At 43.9% G+C, this 18,615-nt stretch overlaps 1 protein-coding gene across 2 annotated transcripts in view; it reads left to right on the top strand.

The window, feature by feature from the left end:
* The window catches only part of SGSM3 (small G protein signaling modulator 3), a 335,727-nt gene that overhangs the window by 215,843 nt on the left and 101,269 nt on the right, over positions 1–18,615 (top strand). For both annotated transcript variants that reach the window (XM_082265578.1, XM_082265577.1), the window contains exon 16: positions 9–79. In XM_082265578.1, coding sequence (XP_082121704.1) covers positions 9–79 — 71 coding nt within the window. The remainder of the gene's footprint in view (positions 1–8; positions 80–18,615) is intronic.

Genomic DNA, 18,615 nt, shown 5'->3' with positions numbered 1-18,615 from the left:
TTTTAAAGGCTGCCAGCCGAGAAGTAGAAAGAGACTTTGACTCTGTGTATTCTCGCCTTGTTCTCTGCAAGACCTACAGGTAACATTTGGAATTGGGGGGCTGTTTTATTATATTATATCATAGCTTTTGTATATAACAAAAGGAATGTATAGTGTTTTTGTAAACATTGTGTTTATTATGGTCAGGATCATAACAATAGCAGAACTAGAACAACATGTCTGAGATGAGTACAGAACTGAAATGAAAAATCATAAAAGTGACTCATCCTTTATCAGATGGCTGAGTCACAAGTTTCAATTAAACTGAGCTGGAAAGCAAGCTGCTTTTGCTCTTTAGGTAACCCATGGTGCGTTAGGAATTGTTTGCCTTGTAATATTACATTTTTATTTGTAGAACAAAGATTGCATATGAATAGTAAAAAATGTATATTCTAAATCAGCCTTTCTCAACCTTTTCAATGCAGAGGAACCCTTGAAATACATTTCTGGTCTTTGGGAACCCCTGCTAAAAATTCAAAATGTACATCTCATGACACATTAGTCAGTGGGAAGAATTGTCCTTACTCTTGTCATCATTGGGAAGAATTACCCCTTTACAGATAGCTAAAAGGAGCAATGGTGTCATTGGAAACTTATGGGAGAGGCAGAAATTGCCCATTGCTCAAGGAACCCCTAGCAACCCAGGAGGAACCCTAGTTGAGAAAACCTGTTCTAAACTGTTACATAGTTGATACAGTTGAATAAAGACGCCAGTGAATTCAGTTCAGCCTGTGTGCGTAAGTGTTTGCCACTACCAATTTTTCATATCTCTGTACATGTGTTCGCTGAAAAACACGTCTCAAATTTTTTTTAATTCATCTACACTCCCTGCCAACACCACAAGCTGTGAAAGAGAGTTCCATGTCTTTGCCGCTCCAACAGTAAAGAACCTCTTATGCAGTTTAAGATTGATCCACTTCTTATCCAGCTTCATTGTGTGGCTGCATGTCTACTTTAGAGGCAATAGATTAACCACTTCAGCTCCGGAATGTTTTACCCCCCTTAATGACCAGGCCATTTTTTGCGATACGGTACTGCGTTGCTTTAACTGACAATTGCGAGGTCGAACAACACTGTACCCAAATAAAATTGACGACTTTTTTCCACAAAATAGAGCTTTCTTTTGATGGTATTTGATCACCTCTGCGTTTTTTATTTTTTGCGCTATAAACAAAATAAGAACCACAATTTTGAAAAAAAAAATTTTTTTTACTTTCGGCTATAAAACATTCCAAATAAAAAAGATTTTAAAAAAATTGAATTTTCTCCTTTCACCTTCCAGGATGGCAATACATGAGAGGCTCCACCCTACAGGAAACACAATCAGTTCACAGCTGTTAAATCAATCAATACTTGTCCCTCAGTATTGATTGTGTTCCTCCTACAGCGAAACATTTGTTTTTTTTTCTCTGACCAGAAGACCTAGAGAGTCAGATGGTACTCCTGTGAGGCAGGTTCAGGAATGCCGGTGAGGGCTTCACTCTACCTGCATGCCTTTTAGACTTCTCACTGGTCTCCTCTTGTGGCACAGGCAAGTCAGACACAGCGTGGTGGCCCCTCTTCGTGTTGCCCCACTCAGCAGCTCGGGTCTCATCCCGTCCTCCCCTGCAAACAAAGGGTGCCATGCTGTAAAAGGCCAGCCACATAACAGCAGCAGCAGCGATGAGCAGAGGACCCAGTATGCTCCAAGCCACGTTCTAAAACCGGAACTTCCCATCTGAACAGGGAAGACGCAAAGGACACACAGCATGACCCAAGAGCAGGCACAGAGGAGATGCCAGATCTGCATAGCGGCGCAAAATAACAGGCTCTTCAGCTACTAAGAGCCAGAAGGCTGCTAAGAGTGTGAACCCCATCTGGACCCACCTCATGGAGAAGGAGGAGGGAAAGACAGCACAGTTGGATGAAGGCAAAGCAAATCAGGGGCCAGGTAAGTGCCTTTTCTGAGGTGAGTTCAGAAAATGGCAGAATGCCTTAGAAGGACAGCAGAAGAGGAGAAAGGCTGTCTGCTAGCCCCCACCCCAACCCCCTTTTTTAAAAGTGGGATACCAGAAGGTGTGTGGGTGGGTGTGTATGCTGCTGCTGCAGCCTAACTTTGCAGCTCCCCAGTCGGTCTCCACTCTTGCAAGGGGTGATTTTTGCAGCTATCCTCCTCATGTGATCATGAGGATAGAAAAGCAACCATTGTGGCTGTGGTAAAGGGGAAAAAAAAACAAGAGTGGTGTGTACTTCCCTTTGCCTTGGGAGGTTAGCAGAAGTATCCCTTATAGCAGCCAGGTGGTTTCTTGGGCCTTGTCATAGTACTCCCTCCCTTAATGAGGGTACTACTATCCTTTCCCTTAGGCCTGGGAACAACTAACCCAGAAGCTTCAGCTAGACCAATGTCCACGGTTTCCTTTTAACTCGGGAGATGCTGTGGTTATTGCAACATTAAGTTGCCAGTCTCTCACTATAAACCCTTTTGTACATCGATAAGGGGTAAATCTAGAGAAGGGGTGACACCTGTTAGACACAGAGTCTTTTACAGGCTATTTCTGCCACTGAACAAGTTAGACATTCCTAAATGGTTAATCAAATGGAATGTAAGGTGGTCTGCAGGAACCTGGAGACTCCATGAGAAATACTACAGATTTTTCCCTGATCAGCAATGCACACCAGATAATCTGAATATATTCGGCCAGCAGCTATGATTCTGGCACGTATCTCCAAGATGGTTCATTTAGAGTCTCCTTGCTCTTTAAAGCCTGACTCCTAAATTTTCTCCACATATGGTGAAGAGATACAGTAAGGGGTACCCTTGGGGAACTTTTTCTTATAGAGTTGCTTGCTATGTTTAACATGCTATGTGTAACAACTTAACAAGCTTCAACCTATTGTTTCCTCCTTACAATGCTGTTGGATCGGTTGGTGTGTAAGAGTTAATTGGGACCCTTGGTGGTTTGAGCTACTGTAACTCTGATTGATGGTTTTATGGGTGCAAACCTCTATGCAAAGAGCTACATATACTAACCTGTATTTAATGTTTGCTTGTTAAGCCCTTCAGGTGTCTTATTGTCTCCAAGCTAAAATTGTGTCCACCTCTACCTCAGGCTGACTTAATTGATCTCCAGGTCTGTGCTCGTTAAGACCTTAGATGCTGGGAGACTTGGATTCCCACCTCTGTGTGGGCTAACTACACCTACTCATACAATGGTAGGGTAACAGCTACTACTACTGTGGTGTATGCACCCACCTTAGACTTCCATTATTGGGAACTACCCTGGTTCTCCTCTGGTGGATGAAGGTTTAGTATCTAGAGTCCAAGCTATGCCTATATAAAGCTTGCCCTCTGCTGGCTATTTTTTAGTTGCTGGCTATTTTTTAGTTGAATTCGCCATGATCTGACTTTATGCCTGGTCTGGCTGCACCTCAGAAATACACAATGTGGAAGTTTATTTGTGTCTTTTCTGGTTGTTTTACTGATCATCAGAAATACACAACACTAAGTTGTCTGTCTTTTCTGGGTTGACTGTGCCTTATTGAGCATCAGAAATACACAATATTGAAGTTTATTTTGTGTCCTTTCTGTTTATTATGGCTATATGATTCTTTTGCTTACTAGAAATACACCACATTGAAAGTTGGGGGTGTCTTTCTAGTATACCTTATTTTTGTACATTTGAAGTGCACTACATTGTTGTTGGTAACATTTCTGTTGGTTACATGGCTATACCCGGGCTGCTAAGTCAGAAATGCACAAAGGTTCCCAGTGTAATTTCTGTTATGACTACACTGGTACTAATCAAAGTGCAGAACTTTAAAGTGTTGTTAGTAACATTTCTGTTACATGGCTGTACCAGGTTACTATTCAGAAATGCGCAACTTTAAGGATTGCTAGTGACATTTCTGTTTTGACTACATTGTTACTAATCAAGTTGCAAAACTTATATTTTGTTAGTAAGTAACATTTCTGTTACATGGCTATACCATGTTACTATTCATGAATGCACAGCATTAAAGATGGCTAGTGACATTTCTGTGATGACTACCCTGTTCCAAGTTCCATAAACAGGGCCGGCCCTACCATGGGTCCTGGTGGGACCATGGGACCCAGGCGGCACTTAGAGAGGGGCGGCCCCCAGCCGCCTCTTCTCTTCTTTGGATTGCTAAAAAAAAAAAAGGTCTGCAACCGGCCTGACATGCTCACTGCGCATGTGCCGCCGCCGCTCGGGAAAACCCATAAACGTTCGGCTATTTCCGGGAACAGCTGAACATGTAAGGGGTTTCCTGAGCAGCGGCGGTGCATGCACGGTGACATGTTGGCGCCGGGCGGCGCCATTTTTAAATCCTAAGGCGCCTTTAGAAACCGGTAAGTGAGACTGCTCCACAGCCACACTACCTGCCATTATGCGGGGCTGCAAGGCATACTACAGAAGATGCAGTGCTACGGGCATGGTACATGCCCACAGCACTGCATCTCCTGTACTATGCCCGCAGCCCCGCATTCTCTTGTACCATGCCCGCAGCCCCGCATTCTCTTGCACCATGCCCACAGCCCTGCATTCTCCTGTACCATGCCCGCAGCACTGCATTCTCCTGTACCATGCCCGCAGCACTGCATTCTCCTGCACCATGCCCGCAGCCCTGCATTCTCCTGCACCATGCCCACAGCCCTGCATTCTCCTGTACCATGCCCGCAGCCCAGCATTCTCCTGTACCATGCCCGCAGCCCAGCATTCTCCTGTACCATGCCCGCAGCCCCGCATTCTCCTGTACCATGCCCGCAGCCCCGCATTCTCCTGTACCATGCCCGCAGCCCCGCATTCTCCTGTACCATGCCCGCAGCCCCGCATTCTCCTGTACCATGCCCGCAGCCCCGCATTCTCCTGTACCTTGCCCGCAGCCCCGCATTCTCCTGTACCATGCCCGCAGCCCCGCATTCTCCTGTACCATGCCCGCAGCACTGCATTCTCCTGTACCATGCCCGCAGCACTGCATTCTCCTGTACCATGCCCGCAGCCCCGCATTCTCCTGTACCATGCCCGCAGCACTGCATTCTCCTGTACCATGCCCGCAGCCCCGCATTCTCCTGTACCATGCCCGCAGCCCCGCATTCTCCTGTACCATGCCCGCAGCACTGCATTCTCCTGTACCATGCCCGCAGCACTGCATTCTCTTGTACCATGCCCGCAGCCCAGTAGGGCACTGTGGCACTATAGACAGTAGAAAGCCTGGTGCGCTCATCTGCCCAGTGTCTACTGCTCTGTCCTGCTCCTGCTGTCACTCCATACACACTCACACCCCTCTGACTGCTTTCATAGTCCTATAGAATGTGGGGGCCTCTTGGAGGGCGTGAATTTTTTTGGGGGGAGGGGGCAGCATTTCATTCTCGGACCCAGGCAGCACAATGTCTTGGGCCAGCCCTGTCCATAAACTTTAAATTTTGTTAGTAACTTTTCTGTTACATGCCTATACTATGTTACTATTCAGAAATGCACACCATTAAAGATGGTTAGTGACATTTCTGTTATGTCTGCATTGTTACTAATCAAGATGCACAACTTTTACAATTTTTATTAGTAACATTTATAAAAAAAAAAATGCACAGCATTTAAGTTTGGTTAGCAACTTTTTTTGTTGGTCTTATGACTGTACCCTGTTGCTAATCAGATATGTGCAACATTGACGTTGGCAGTGTATTTGCGCTATATGACGTTACCTTGTTGCTAATTAGAAACGCACAACATTTTCGTTGTTAGTGTCTTTCTGTTATGACTGTACCTTGTTGACAATCAGAAATGCATGACATGGGAGTCTAGTGTCTTTCTGACATATAACTATACCTTTTTGCTTATCAAAAATGCACAAACTTTGGAGTTTGTATCTTTTCTGTTAATTTTTTGTTATATGACGATACCTTGTCAGGCATCAGCAATGCACAGCACAGGAGTTTGAGTCCCTTCTGTCTTTATATTGGTTTTATTGCTGATCTTGCTACACTTCAGAAATACACAACATGGATGTTTTTGTGTCTTTCTGTCTTTACATTTGGCTGTGCATCTTATTGCTTATTGCACTTTTAAAATACACAACATTAAAGTTTATGTTGTGTCTTTTCTGCGTTGGTCTATCTAGCTGCACTTCAGAAATACACAACATTGTTGTCTTTGCTGATGTCCTTTGTCTGCATCTATTTTCTGGTGCTGTGCGTCAGTAACACACAATCTGTGATATTCTAAATTTGTGATATTAGTTATACATGTATCACTTTTATTGCAGACCTTATATTCCCAGGGACATGAAAGGGCCAGGAGATCTGGCTGCAGAAACGTCAGATATCAGAATACGCAGTCCCTTACATTCGGGCATACCAGAGGCATTCCCTCTGCTTAAAACCTGGTAAGGTTGTAGGACACTGGAAGAAGGTTATAAAAAATCCTCCTCTTCCCTTTAAGAACTTTGTTCATAGAGGTATTGTGGCCTAAAGATGCGGTATCAGAATTTATCTGACCCGTAAACCCAACTCAATAGGTTTACAATTCTATGTGTATCCCTCATATCACTCTCTTAGCATAACTGGTTGCAGTAAGTCAATGTGAGTGTTCTGCTACTGCTATAGACTTACTTTGAAGTAGGGATCTCCTTAATGTATCCCTCATCGGTACCAAAAGGCACCCAATGGTATTGAAGTGGATTATGGTTCCAGACATCAGGTAGGACACCTGATCTGTACGATATGGGTAAAAGCATTCTTTTAACAAGCTTCTTTCCGCTTCATTTTATTGCCTTTGCTGGCAGGTGTATACAGAGTTTTCTGGTATATAGAGAATTTTTCAATACTGACATGCCGACATTCAGTTGTGAGGGAAATCATAGGTTTGGTGTACTTATGTACATACCTGTCCAGCTTCTGAGCCCAGGTAATAACCTTATCTTAATCTATTTCCCTTAAGCGGGCTTATGGAAGATAAATAGTAATTTAAAGGGGGCCCGCAAGGTGTGTCTGTCAGGGAGCCTCTTGTTAAATCATTCTCCTGAACAGAGTAGTCCTTAAGCCAGATCCCCTTTGTTATTCAAAGTAGTGTCTTTGTTTCACAGAGCAAGTCTTGGATTAGTCCTGTCAGTGGCCCTAAGAAGTGGTACAGACATGATAGACCATGACTGCTAGATAATTTAGACAGTCAATCTTGCTAATCTAGTGATTTCACAGGTTTTCTGATTTCATCTTTAAGTTCCACTCCAGATAGGTCCTGCATCCGAAGCAGAGACTTCGGAGGGCCAAACCTGCTGATCAGCCTCTTGATCCAGGATATCTGCATCACTCATAATGGAGTGGAGGTTAAATGCGCTGCAAGCCTGGCATTTGGCAGGAAGATCTTGCAGGCAATGGTCTCACCCTAAGGTAGGTCTGTGGGTACTTTATTATCCTCTCATGTGTTGTTGCCGTCCTGGGAGGTGAGCGGAGAAAATCGTCCGTTAGACTTACCGGTAACGGTGTTTCTACGAAACTTCCAGGACTGCAGGCCTACTTCCCGCCCTGTTATAAGGGTGAGGAAAGAATGTAAACAATAGTTGGTAAGTACCTAAGTGATTATACATCCCTTGTGAATCGGTTGGAGAACTACTTTTTTACAACTGAGGGACAAGGGGAAGGGTGGGGCCTTTTAACAGCTGTGAACTGATTGTTATTCCTGTAGGGTGGAGCCTCTCATCTCTCATGTGTTGCCGTCCTTGAAGGTTCGTAGAAACACCATAACTGGTAAGTCTAATGGATGTCTTTTTCATCAATTTGGGCCAATTTCTATTCTGCTACATATTTTTGGTAAAAAAAATTCTAATAAGTGTATATTGATTGGTTTGCGCAAAAGTTGTAGTGTCTAAAAACTATGGGATACATTTATTGACTTTTTTTTTTTTTATTGTTTTTACTAGTAATAGCGGCGATCAGCGATTTTTAGCGGGACTGCAACATTGTGGCAGACAAATCTGACACTAAGTGACACATTTTGGGGACCAGTGACACCAATATAGTGATCACTGCTAAAAAAAAAAAATTCACTGTTGCTCTATAAATGACACTGGCAAGGAAGGGGTTAACACTAGGGGTGATTAAAGAGTTTAAGTGTGCTCTTAGGGAGTGCTTTCTAACTGTACTGGGACTGGATACACTAGAGAAAAAAAATCTTGTGTTTCAGCTTAGCTGAAACACAAGATCTCTCTTTTCCTCCCTGACAGAAGATCGGTTTGCATTGTTTACATTGGCAGACCGCCATTCTGTCATTCCACCGAGTGATCGGTGGGTCCCGGCAGCCATCACGGCCGCTAGACCCGCTGTGTCCAGTCATAGTGGGAGCGGTGCTCCAGTGGGGTGCGCACCCCTGAAAACCCGTGCACCACAAAATCACATACACGTACGTTATTTTGCGCAGCCAGGCTGCCCTGCCTCAGTGTATACAGTCAGGTCCATAAATATTGGGACATTGACACAATTCTAGTCTTTTTGGCTCTATACACCACCACAGTGGATTTGAAATGAAACAAACAAGATGTGCTTTAACTGCAGACTTTAAGCTTTAATTTGAGGGTATTTACATCCAAATCAGGTGAAAGGTGTAGGAATTACAACAGTTTGTATATGTGCCTCCCACTTTTTAAGGGACCAAAAGTAATGGGACAATTGGCTGCTCAGCTGTTTCATGGCCATGTGTGTGTTATTCCCTCATTATCCTATTTACAAGGAGCAGATATAATGTCCAGAGTTCATTTCATGTGTGCTATATGCATTTGGAATCTGTTGCTGTCAACTCTCAATATGAGATCCAAAGAGCTGTCACTATCAGTAAAGCAAGCAATCATTAGGCTGAAAAAACAAAACAAACCCATCAGAGAGATAGCAAAAACATTAGGTGTGGCCAAATCAACTGGTTGGAACATCCTTAAAAAGAAAGAACACACCAGTGAGATCAGCAACACCAAAAGACCCGGAAGACTATGGAAAAAAACTGTGGTGGATGTGTAATGCTCCTGCGTTTTATGTATGATGTGGATTTTCAGCTGCAGAAATATTCCACTTCAGTAGTCATGTAAGAGAAACGCTGAGATACCATTCCCAACCCTCAATGACTCATCATGTGTGGAAGGTCTCAATTCAGCAAATAAATACACACACTCAATAAGATGTTTCCTAGAGTGACTTATGTATATAGTAACACAGTGATGATAGACTGAAGAGACAGGTTGGGTGGAGATGGTAGATGACAGACACTTGGAGGTAAGATAGTAGCAGATGGATGCAGATAGGTTTAGCAATCATGTATGGTAGCAGATGACAGAGTAGCAGGTGGACATACAAGAGAGATCAACCCAGTGCAGGAATAGGTGGCAGTAGGCTCAAGAGCTAGCAATCTAGATATGCAGATGTGGTAACAGTCCTTACTATGCAAAGCTAGATAGTGTAAGCTTTAGTATAAAGTTTATAGAGGTCTCCCCTATGGGGTACTTATCACTAATAGCAATGTAGCAGAGGAGAGGTTTCCAGCAAGAGCGGATGATCCAGTAGCGGGATACAGGGATCAGCGCAGCGTGGTTCCAATAGCGAGGTATGCTTCAAGACAGGTTAGCAACAAGGCACAAGGCAGTTTGAACGAACACATGTGAGTGAGAGCCGGCGATCTAAATAGCCATCCAGTCCGGCGCTGAGTGATGACAGCATCAGTCTTAAAGGGAAACACACCTATATGTGTTTCATCTATCTAGGTAGATGGAAATCACCCGGAAATAATGTGATAGGAGGCACTGAGAGTGCCAGAACCTTACAGTACCCCCCCGTAAGGCCGGCTCCGGAAGGCCTCTAAGGCTGGTTGTCGATATAAGAATCGGAAAAGACTGGTTGCCGATACGAGAATCGGATAACACTGGTTGCCGATACGAGAATCGGATAACACTGGTTGCCGATACGAGAATCGGATAATACTGGTTGGCCGATACGAGAATCGGATAAGACTGGTTGCCGATACGAGAATCGGATAAGACTGGTTGCCGATACGAGAATCGGATAAGACTGGTTGCCGATACGAGAATCAGATAAGACTGGTTGCCGATATGAGAATCGGATAAGACTGGTTGCCGATGCGAGAATCGGATAAGACTGGTTGCCGATATGAAAATCGGGAAGAAAAAAAAAAAAAATGGTTGCCGATTTGAGAATCGGATCAGGTTGGTAACCGATGTGAGAATCGGATCACTTGTTGCCGATATGAAAATCGGATCACTTGTTGCCGATATGAAAATCGGATCAGGTTGGTAACCGATGTGAGAATCGGATCACTTGTTGCCGATATGAGAATCGGATCAGGTTGGTAACCGATCTGAGAATCGGATCACTTGTTGCCGATATGAGAATCGGATCACTTGTTGCCGATATGAAAATCGGATCAGGTTGGTAACCGATCTGAGAATCGGATCACTTGTTGTTAGGGTGTCTGCTACATGAACCCCTCACTAGAATCGGACGCATAACCATCCAAAGTAATCCTAGTAGTCCTAGCAACCAATGCTTCTTCAAACATCCTCAGATCCTTCCTACATACCACCGTGCCATTAGAAGCGCGTACGCAGTCAGGTGCAAGAATCTCAATGTTTTCATTGGAAGCTAAAAATGTGCTTGCAAAAATAGGAGTATCTATACCAACATCTGCCAATTTCTGGGTGTCCTTTTCTGATATAGAACGGGGACAGGGCTGGCAACAGCCTTGGTAATTTCCAGGCTGTTTTTCAGGGAAGACCCTTCGGATTCGCCTGGCCTCCATTGGGAGAGCCTTAGGCCTATGGGGTCTGGTTGGGCAGAATGTAATGAAATGTCCCCCTTCACCACAATAAAAACAAAGGCCACAGATTCTCCTGTGATCTCTCTTTTCTTGTAAGGACAACTTAGTACGTACGGCACCAATCTCCATAGGCTCCTCATCCATCTCTGTAGGATCAGGGTTCAAATGGGATGTGTCAGAGTGACAAGGCTGACTGTTTAAGGCAGGCTTGGACCATGACCAGGCAGGATCACCATATTTATTTGGTTTCCTATTTTCCCTAGGTAGCCGGGGTCTGTGGTTACCTGGAGCAGGTTTAGGAGTGGGGTCAACGGCCGAAATCCGAGAAGAACTGGATAATGGCATTCCCATTTTTTTCAGACTTCCTTTCTCGTAGTCTTCTATCTATGGTGATACTGAGTTGTATCAATGCATCCAGGGTTTTTGGCAGATCCGCCCGGGCCAGCTCGTCTTTAACGGCCTCTGATAGGCCAAGCCTAAATTGGGTTTTCAGAGATGCATCATTCCATTCTGAATCAAGGGTCCATCTCTTGAATTCTGCGACAAAGTCTTCCACAGGTCTCCCACCTTGGTTCAAGGATCTTAATTGAAAATCGGCAGTACTCTGCCTATTGGGATCATCATATAGGCTAGTAAGTTCTGCTAGAAACAAGGCATAGGAGCTGAGAAGCTGGTCGTTTTTCTCAAAAAGAGAGTCTGCCCAGGCCCGAGGATCGCCTGTTAGGTAAGAAATAATAGTACAAACCTTAATATGATCAGTAAGGTAGGTACGGGGTCTTAACAAGAAAAGTAACTCACATGCGTTTTTAAATTCGCGAAATTTTTTGCGATCACCTGTAAATACCAAAGGAGGATTTATTTTGGGTTCAGGAGACTGAGCAGAGGTAAGTTGTGTCAGTCTAATTACCTGCTGTGACAGAGCCTGATTATCTTCTTTTAATTCAGCAAGTGCGTGTATTAACGCAGTTACTTTCTGTTTTAATTGTGTCACCTGAGTGGTTATTTCTGCTGAATCCATTTGTGGTTCGTTCAATCTGTAACGCTCCTGCGTTTTATGTATGATGTGGATTTTCAGCTGCAGAAATATTCCACTTCAGTAGTCATGTAAGAGAAACGCTGAGATACCATTCCCAACCCTCAATGACTCATCATGTGTGGAAGGTCTCAATTCAGCAAATAAATACACACACTCAATAAGATGTTTCCTAGAGTGACTTATGTATATAGTAACACAGTGATGATAGACTGAAGAGACAGGTTGGGTGGAGATGGTAGATGACAGACACTTGGAGGTAAGATAGTAGCAGATGGATGCAGATAGGTTTAGCAATCATGTATGGTAGCAGATGACAGAGTAGCAGGTGGACATACAAGAGAGATCAACCCAGTGCAGGAATAGGTGGCAGTAGGCTCAAGAGCTAGCAATCTAGATATGCAGATGTGGTAACAGTCCTTACTATGCAGAGCTAGATAGTGTAAGCTTTAGTATAAAGTTTATAGAGGTCTCCCCTATGGGGTACTTATCACTAATAGCAATGTAGCAGAGGAGAGGTTTCCAGCAAGAGCGGATGATCCAGTAGCGGGATACAGGGATCAGCGCAGCGTGGTTCCAATAGCGAGGTATGCTTCAAGACAGGTTAGCAACAAGGCACAAGGTAGTTTGAACGAACACATGTGAGTGAGAGCCGGCGATCTAAATAGCCATCCAGTCCGGCGCTGAGTGATGACAGCATCAGTCTTAAAGGGAAACACACCTATATGTGTTTCATCTATCTAGGTAGATGGAAATCACCCGGAAATAATGTGACAGGATGACTGAAGAATTCTTTCCCTGGTGAAGAAAACACCCTTCACAACAGTTGGCCAGATCAAGAACACTCTCCAGGAGGTAGGTGTATGTGTGTCAAAGTCAACAATCAAGAGAATACTTCACCAGAGTGAATACAGAGGGTTCACCACAAGATGTAAACCATTGGCGAGCCTCAAAAACAGGAAGGCCACATTAGAGTTTGCCAAACAACATCTAAAAAAGAAAGAGGCGCCTCTAAGTGCAGACTAAAACAGACACATTTATTGCATTAAAATATGCACTCACATTTGTGCGTATGTAAAAAGCGTGTATCAAAAATCCTCCTGGGGAATTAAAAGATGGATCGGTTGAAGAGAGGTCCTCCAGTCCGTGCTGCCAGCTATGGGGAGCCGGTCTCCTCTTCACCGCAGCCAGCAGTAAGCGGCGAAGCTGGAGCGGAAGCGTCCGTGGATTGAAAGCGAGGCTTGGTCAGCGGGAACATGCGGATGACGTCACTGCAATGCGACGCGTTTCCGAACGTGCGTGCTGCCGTCGGGCAGGCAGCCGCGCTCCTTCATCAAAGCACCAGGCATAGGAATACAGCAAGACAAAATAGCCTTATAAAACGATCGGAGGGGGAGGAGATGCGGAAGTGATTAATACTTTTAAGTGTATCAAAATAAACAGTGGGATGTGAAAATAATACAAAGATAAGACTATGGTTAAAATTAGGAAAATGAGAACGGAAATGAAAATAAAAATAAATATAAAAAATAAAAATAAAATTTAAAAATAACATTAAAAATAAAAATAAATATAAAGCTAAATCAGTAATAGAGAATGGATTGAAGGCAATAATGAACTATTAGCATAGTCAATAAGGGGGCAATTAATAGGGCAGGATAATGGATATGTGACAATTAAAAACAATAATACCAAAATATGTAAGAAATAACATATATGAGAACATGCTGGTGTATCCATATACTTGGAACATGTTGTGGGTAAAAATCTTATCCGTATATGTGACAGCATAAACATGCTGACACATATATGAACACAGCACCACATGAGATGTTATACACTAAAAGATCCTTTATGGAAGGAAATAGGGGAAAAGAAGGGAAAAAAGGGGGGGAGAGAAAAAAAGAAATGTGAATAGTCCCCCCTATTCACATTTCTTTTTTTCTCTCCCCCCCTTTTTTTCCCTTCTTTTCCCCTATTTCCTTCCATAAAGGATCTTTTAGTGTATAACATCTCATGTAGTGCTGTGTGCATATATGTCAGCATGTTTATGCTGTCACATATACGGATAAGATTTTTACCCACAACATGTTACATATTTTGGTATTATTGTTTTTAATTGTCACATATCCATGATCCTGCCCTATTAATTTTCCCCTTATTGACTATGCTAATAGTTCATTATTGCCTTCAATCCATTCTCTATTACTGATTTATCTTTATTTTTATTTTTAATTTTATTTTTATTTTTTATATTTATTTTTATTTTCATTTCTGTTCTCATTTTCCTAATTTTAACCATAGTCTTATCTTTGTATTATTTTCACATCCCACTGTTTATTTTGATACACTTAAAAGTATTAATCACTTCCGCATCTCCTCCCCCTCCGATCGTTTTATAAGGCTATTTTGTCTTGCTGTATTCCTATGCCTGGTGCTTTGATGAAGGAGCGCGGCTGTCTGCCCGACGGCAGCACGCACGCTCGGAAACACGTCGCATTCCAGTGATGTCATCCACATGTTCCCGCTGACCAAGCCTCGCTTTCAATCCACGGACGCTTCCGCTCCAGCTTCGCCGCTTACTGCCGGCTGCCGTGAAGAGGAGACCAGCTCCCCATAGCTGGCAGCACGGACTGGATGACCTTTCTTCAACCGATCCATATTGGAATTCCCCAGGAGGATTTTTGATACACGCTTTTTACATACGCACAAATGTGAGTGCATATTTTAATGCAATAAATGTGTCTGTTTTAGTCTGAACTTAGAGGCGCCTCTTTCTTTTCTTTTTTTGCATTCAGTTTGGAGAACCCTTGGCTTATTGGTTATGGACGGCTGCCCTAATTGCTGGACTTTCCAAGAGCCCCCCCCCCCCCCCCCGTCCTAATTTATTTCATTTTATTTATTTACATCCACTGGACAGTATATGGACTTATATGGACTTGTGTTTTATTATGTGGCTAAGCGCCTGTTATATGTTTTTTAATCTAAAAAAGCCTTCACAGTTCTGGAACAACATCCTATGGACAGATCAACTTGTACCAGAGTGATGGGAAGAGAAGAGTATGGAGAAGGAAAGGAACTGCTCATGATCCAATCCATACCACCTCATCAGTAAAGCATGGTGGTGGTAGTGTCATTGCGTGGGCATGTATGGCTGCCAGTGGAACTGGTTCTCTTGTATTTATTGATGATGTGACTGCATACAAAAGCAGCAGGATGAATTTTGAAGTGTTTCGGACAATATTATCTGCTCATATTCAGCCAAATGCTTCAGAACTCATTGGACAGCACTTCACAGTGCAGATGGACAATGACCCCAAGCATACTGCGAAAGCAATCAAAGCGTTTTTTAGGGGAAAGAAGTGGAATGTTATGCAATGGCCAAGTCAATCACCTGACCGTAATCCGATTGAGCATGCATTTCACTTGCTGAAGACAAGACTGAAGGGAAAATGCCCCAAGAACAAGCAGGAACTGAAGACAGTTGCAGTAGAGGTCTGGCAGAGCATCACCAGGGATGAAACCCAGCGTCTGGTGATGTCTATGCATTCCAGACTTCAGGCTGTAATTGGCTGCAAAGGATTTGCAACCAAGTGTTAAAAAGTGAAAGTTTGATTTATGATTGTTAATCTGTCCCATTACTTTTGGTCCCTGAAAAAGTGGGAGGCACATATACAAACTGCTGTAATTCTCACACTGTTCACCTGATTTGGATGTAAATACCCTCAAATTAAAGCTGAAAGTCTGCAGTTAAAGCACATCTTGTTTGTTTCATTTCAAATCCATTGTGGTGGTGTATAGAGCCAAAAAGATTAGAATTGTATCGATGCCCCAATATTTATGGACCTAACTGTATGTGGCAGGCGGACCAGAAGTGGTTAAACGGTTTTCTTCCAATGCTAGAGTCAACATTTAAAGATTTGTATATTTTGATTATATCTCATCCTAAATTTCTCGTCTCCAGGAAGAATAAGGCCACATGTCCTTTTGAGAGAACTAAGATTAAAACGTTTCCTCCCAATGCTAGAGTTGCCATTCAAGAATTTGTATATTAGTATCACATGCCATCTTAGGCGTCACTTTTAGGGAGAACACGTTTAATTTTCAATCGTTTTTATTGAAGAGCATCAAGGAACAAAAATTACAAACAGCCCAAGTAGGCATTAAAAGAAATGACAAGATAATAACATTACGAGAGCATGGTATAAACAATTGGTGTAACAGAACAAAGACCAACCTTGAGAGGAAGCAAGAAATGGTTTAAGGGCCTGAGGAGCAGGCCGAAAGCATGACAAAACTTAATAGAATGCTAGCAACAATCAAGAAGGTGGCTCATGTTACAGCTGAGTAAAATATATCCTGAACATAACTCTGAATATCCCTACCACCTCCCAGGAGCCTCGAGTCTTAAAACCAAAGAAATAGGAATACATGAAAAATACAGCAATCTGTACCGGTGCGTAGGAACCCGACCCCAAGCACCCATAGGGTTGCGACACATTTGGGGATCGGGGGGAACACCGGTGATGGGCCACGCCCCACAGTGCAAAGGGGCGCTGTCCAGCATGTTGAATATGGAGAAGTTTCAGAGGCCCTGGGAGGAGAAGCAGAGAAGACCAAAGCTAGCGGTGAAGGACCATAAGGAATGGTAAGGGGAACGGGGGAAAGATGGTAGAGACCAGCAGGAAAGGGAAAGGAAGAGGCAGCAAAGGGCAAAATAGAAGGAGAAAGAGAGAAAAAAAAAAAAAAAAAGGAGGGGAGGGCGGGAAAGGAAGGTCACTGGGGGATCCATCTGATACAAAAAAGGGAGGTGGGGGTCATAATACAACATGGGTATATTGAGCCCAGGGTTCCCAAATGCTCTCAAACTTCGAAACCCGATCCTGGAACATGGCCACCATCTTTTCTTGGGCCATAATCCAAGATATTTTCCTTTTAGCCTCATTTATCGAAATCGATGGCCTTTTCCAGGCTTTGGCCAGAGTTAGCTTCGCTCCTAGCAACATAAAGAGCATTAGGGTAGACAGGTTTTTAGGGTATATCTGGCCAAATTCGTGGAGGAATGCCGCCTGCGGTGATTGGGGAATCTGGAGACCCGTGACCCGCCGTAGCAAGTGGAAGAATTTATTCCAGAATGATCTGATTTTGACTGAATGAATCCGTCCTATCCAGGACAATTTATGAAGATCCCATGAAGCTAAATCCGCCTTCAGCTTTCTATACATGGGGGGATAGTTAGCCTGGTATAGTGTGTCTATTGATGAAGTAATAGAGATCCCTAAGTAAGGAAGCGATGCATTACACCATTGGAAGGGGAAAGAGGGTTTGAGTGCTTCGAGAGTGGAAGTTGGAATAGAAATGTTAAGAGCCATGGATTTTGAGAGGTTTACCGTGAGGCCCGAGGCCAGGGAGAATCTGCGGAGAAGTTGTAAGGCGTTAGGAATTGATGTGACCGGAGACGTAAGGAAGAGTAAAACGTCATCTGCAAAGAACGCACATTTGTGCTCCGTGGGTCCGCAGCGCACCCCCCGGATGGATGTCTGGGTGACCTCGAATCGCTATAGCCAGGGATTCTATTGCTATCGCAAATATAAGGGGGGATAGGGGACAACCTTGCCGGGTCCCCCGCTTAATAGATATAGGATCAGAGTAGTGACCGTTCAGGCGAATTTGGGCCGCAGGGGAGGAGTATAGAGCGTTCAAAATATTTAGAAACTTGGGACCGAAACCCCATCGTTGTAGGGTTTCGAAGAGGTAGGGCCATGAGAGGGAATCGAAAGCCTTGTGCAAGTCAAGGGACAGAAGTAATGTCTCCTGAGGGGGGCCCCCGTCCCATCTGGAATTCGTTAGCGAAATGAGGTCAATAGCTCTCCTAATCTGGTCTGGGCCTTGTCTTCCTGGGATGAAGCCCGATTGGTCTTTATGAACATACCCGCTAATAAATTGTGAAAGCCTATTGGAGAGGACCTTTGTGAGTACTTTAAGGTCCACATTAATGAGAGAAATAGGCCTGAAATTACTCACATCACTATGGTCCTTGCCCGGTTTGGGGATGACCGAAATAAACGCAAGATTCAGAGTCCTCTCAATAGCCCCCCCCTTTCGCAGGGCATTGTAATACTTGCATAAATGTGGAGCTAAAATGTTTGCAAATGTCTTGTAATATGCAGTGGAAAACCCATCTGGGCCTGGAGCTGAACCTTTCTTTAGTCCCTTGATCACACTCAATATTTCAAATTCCGAAATTGGGTCTTCAAGTATATCCCTATGTTCCCGGCTGAGGCGTGGGAGGGGCAAGTCATCTAGAAAGTCCCGAACTGTCTGTGAAGGAGATGCGGGGTCAGAGTCATACAGTTGCGAATAAAAGTTGTGGAAGGATTTCAGGGCCTGTTGCGGATTTTGCGATAAGGAGCCTTGTGCTGTTCTGATTTTGGGGATTCGGAAGGTACGCTGTGTGGGGGAAAGTTTATAGGCTAGTCTGGGCCCGATTTTGTCAGAGGAAGCATAAAATTTGGCTCCCGACCAGCGCAGCTGTTTTTCAGCCTCGGTCGTTAGGGCCAGGTTCAGACGGAGCCTGGCCTCCTCCAAGCGAGCCTTGGATGCCGAGGTCGGTCCACTTTTGTGGGTTTTGCTAAGCTCAAGGAAATCTGACTCCAATTTCAAGAGATCAGCCTTACGTTGACGATTAAGGTTTGAGGAGATTTGAATTATCTTCCCCCTAAGTACTGCTTTGTGAGC

The sequence above is a fragment of the Pelophylax lessonae genome (assembly GCF_965119305.1).
Source record: "Pelophylax lessonae genome assembly, chromosome: 8".
In the NCBI taxonomy this organism is placed as follows: domain Eukaryota; kingdom Metazoa; phylum Chordata; class Amphibia; order Anura; family Ranidae; genus Pelophylax; species Pelophylax lessonae.
Note: the sequence above shows the minus strand (reverse complement) of the source record. Positions and strands in the feature narration are given on the sequence as shown.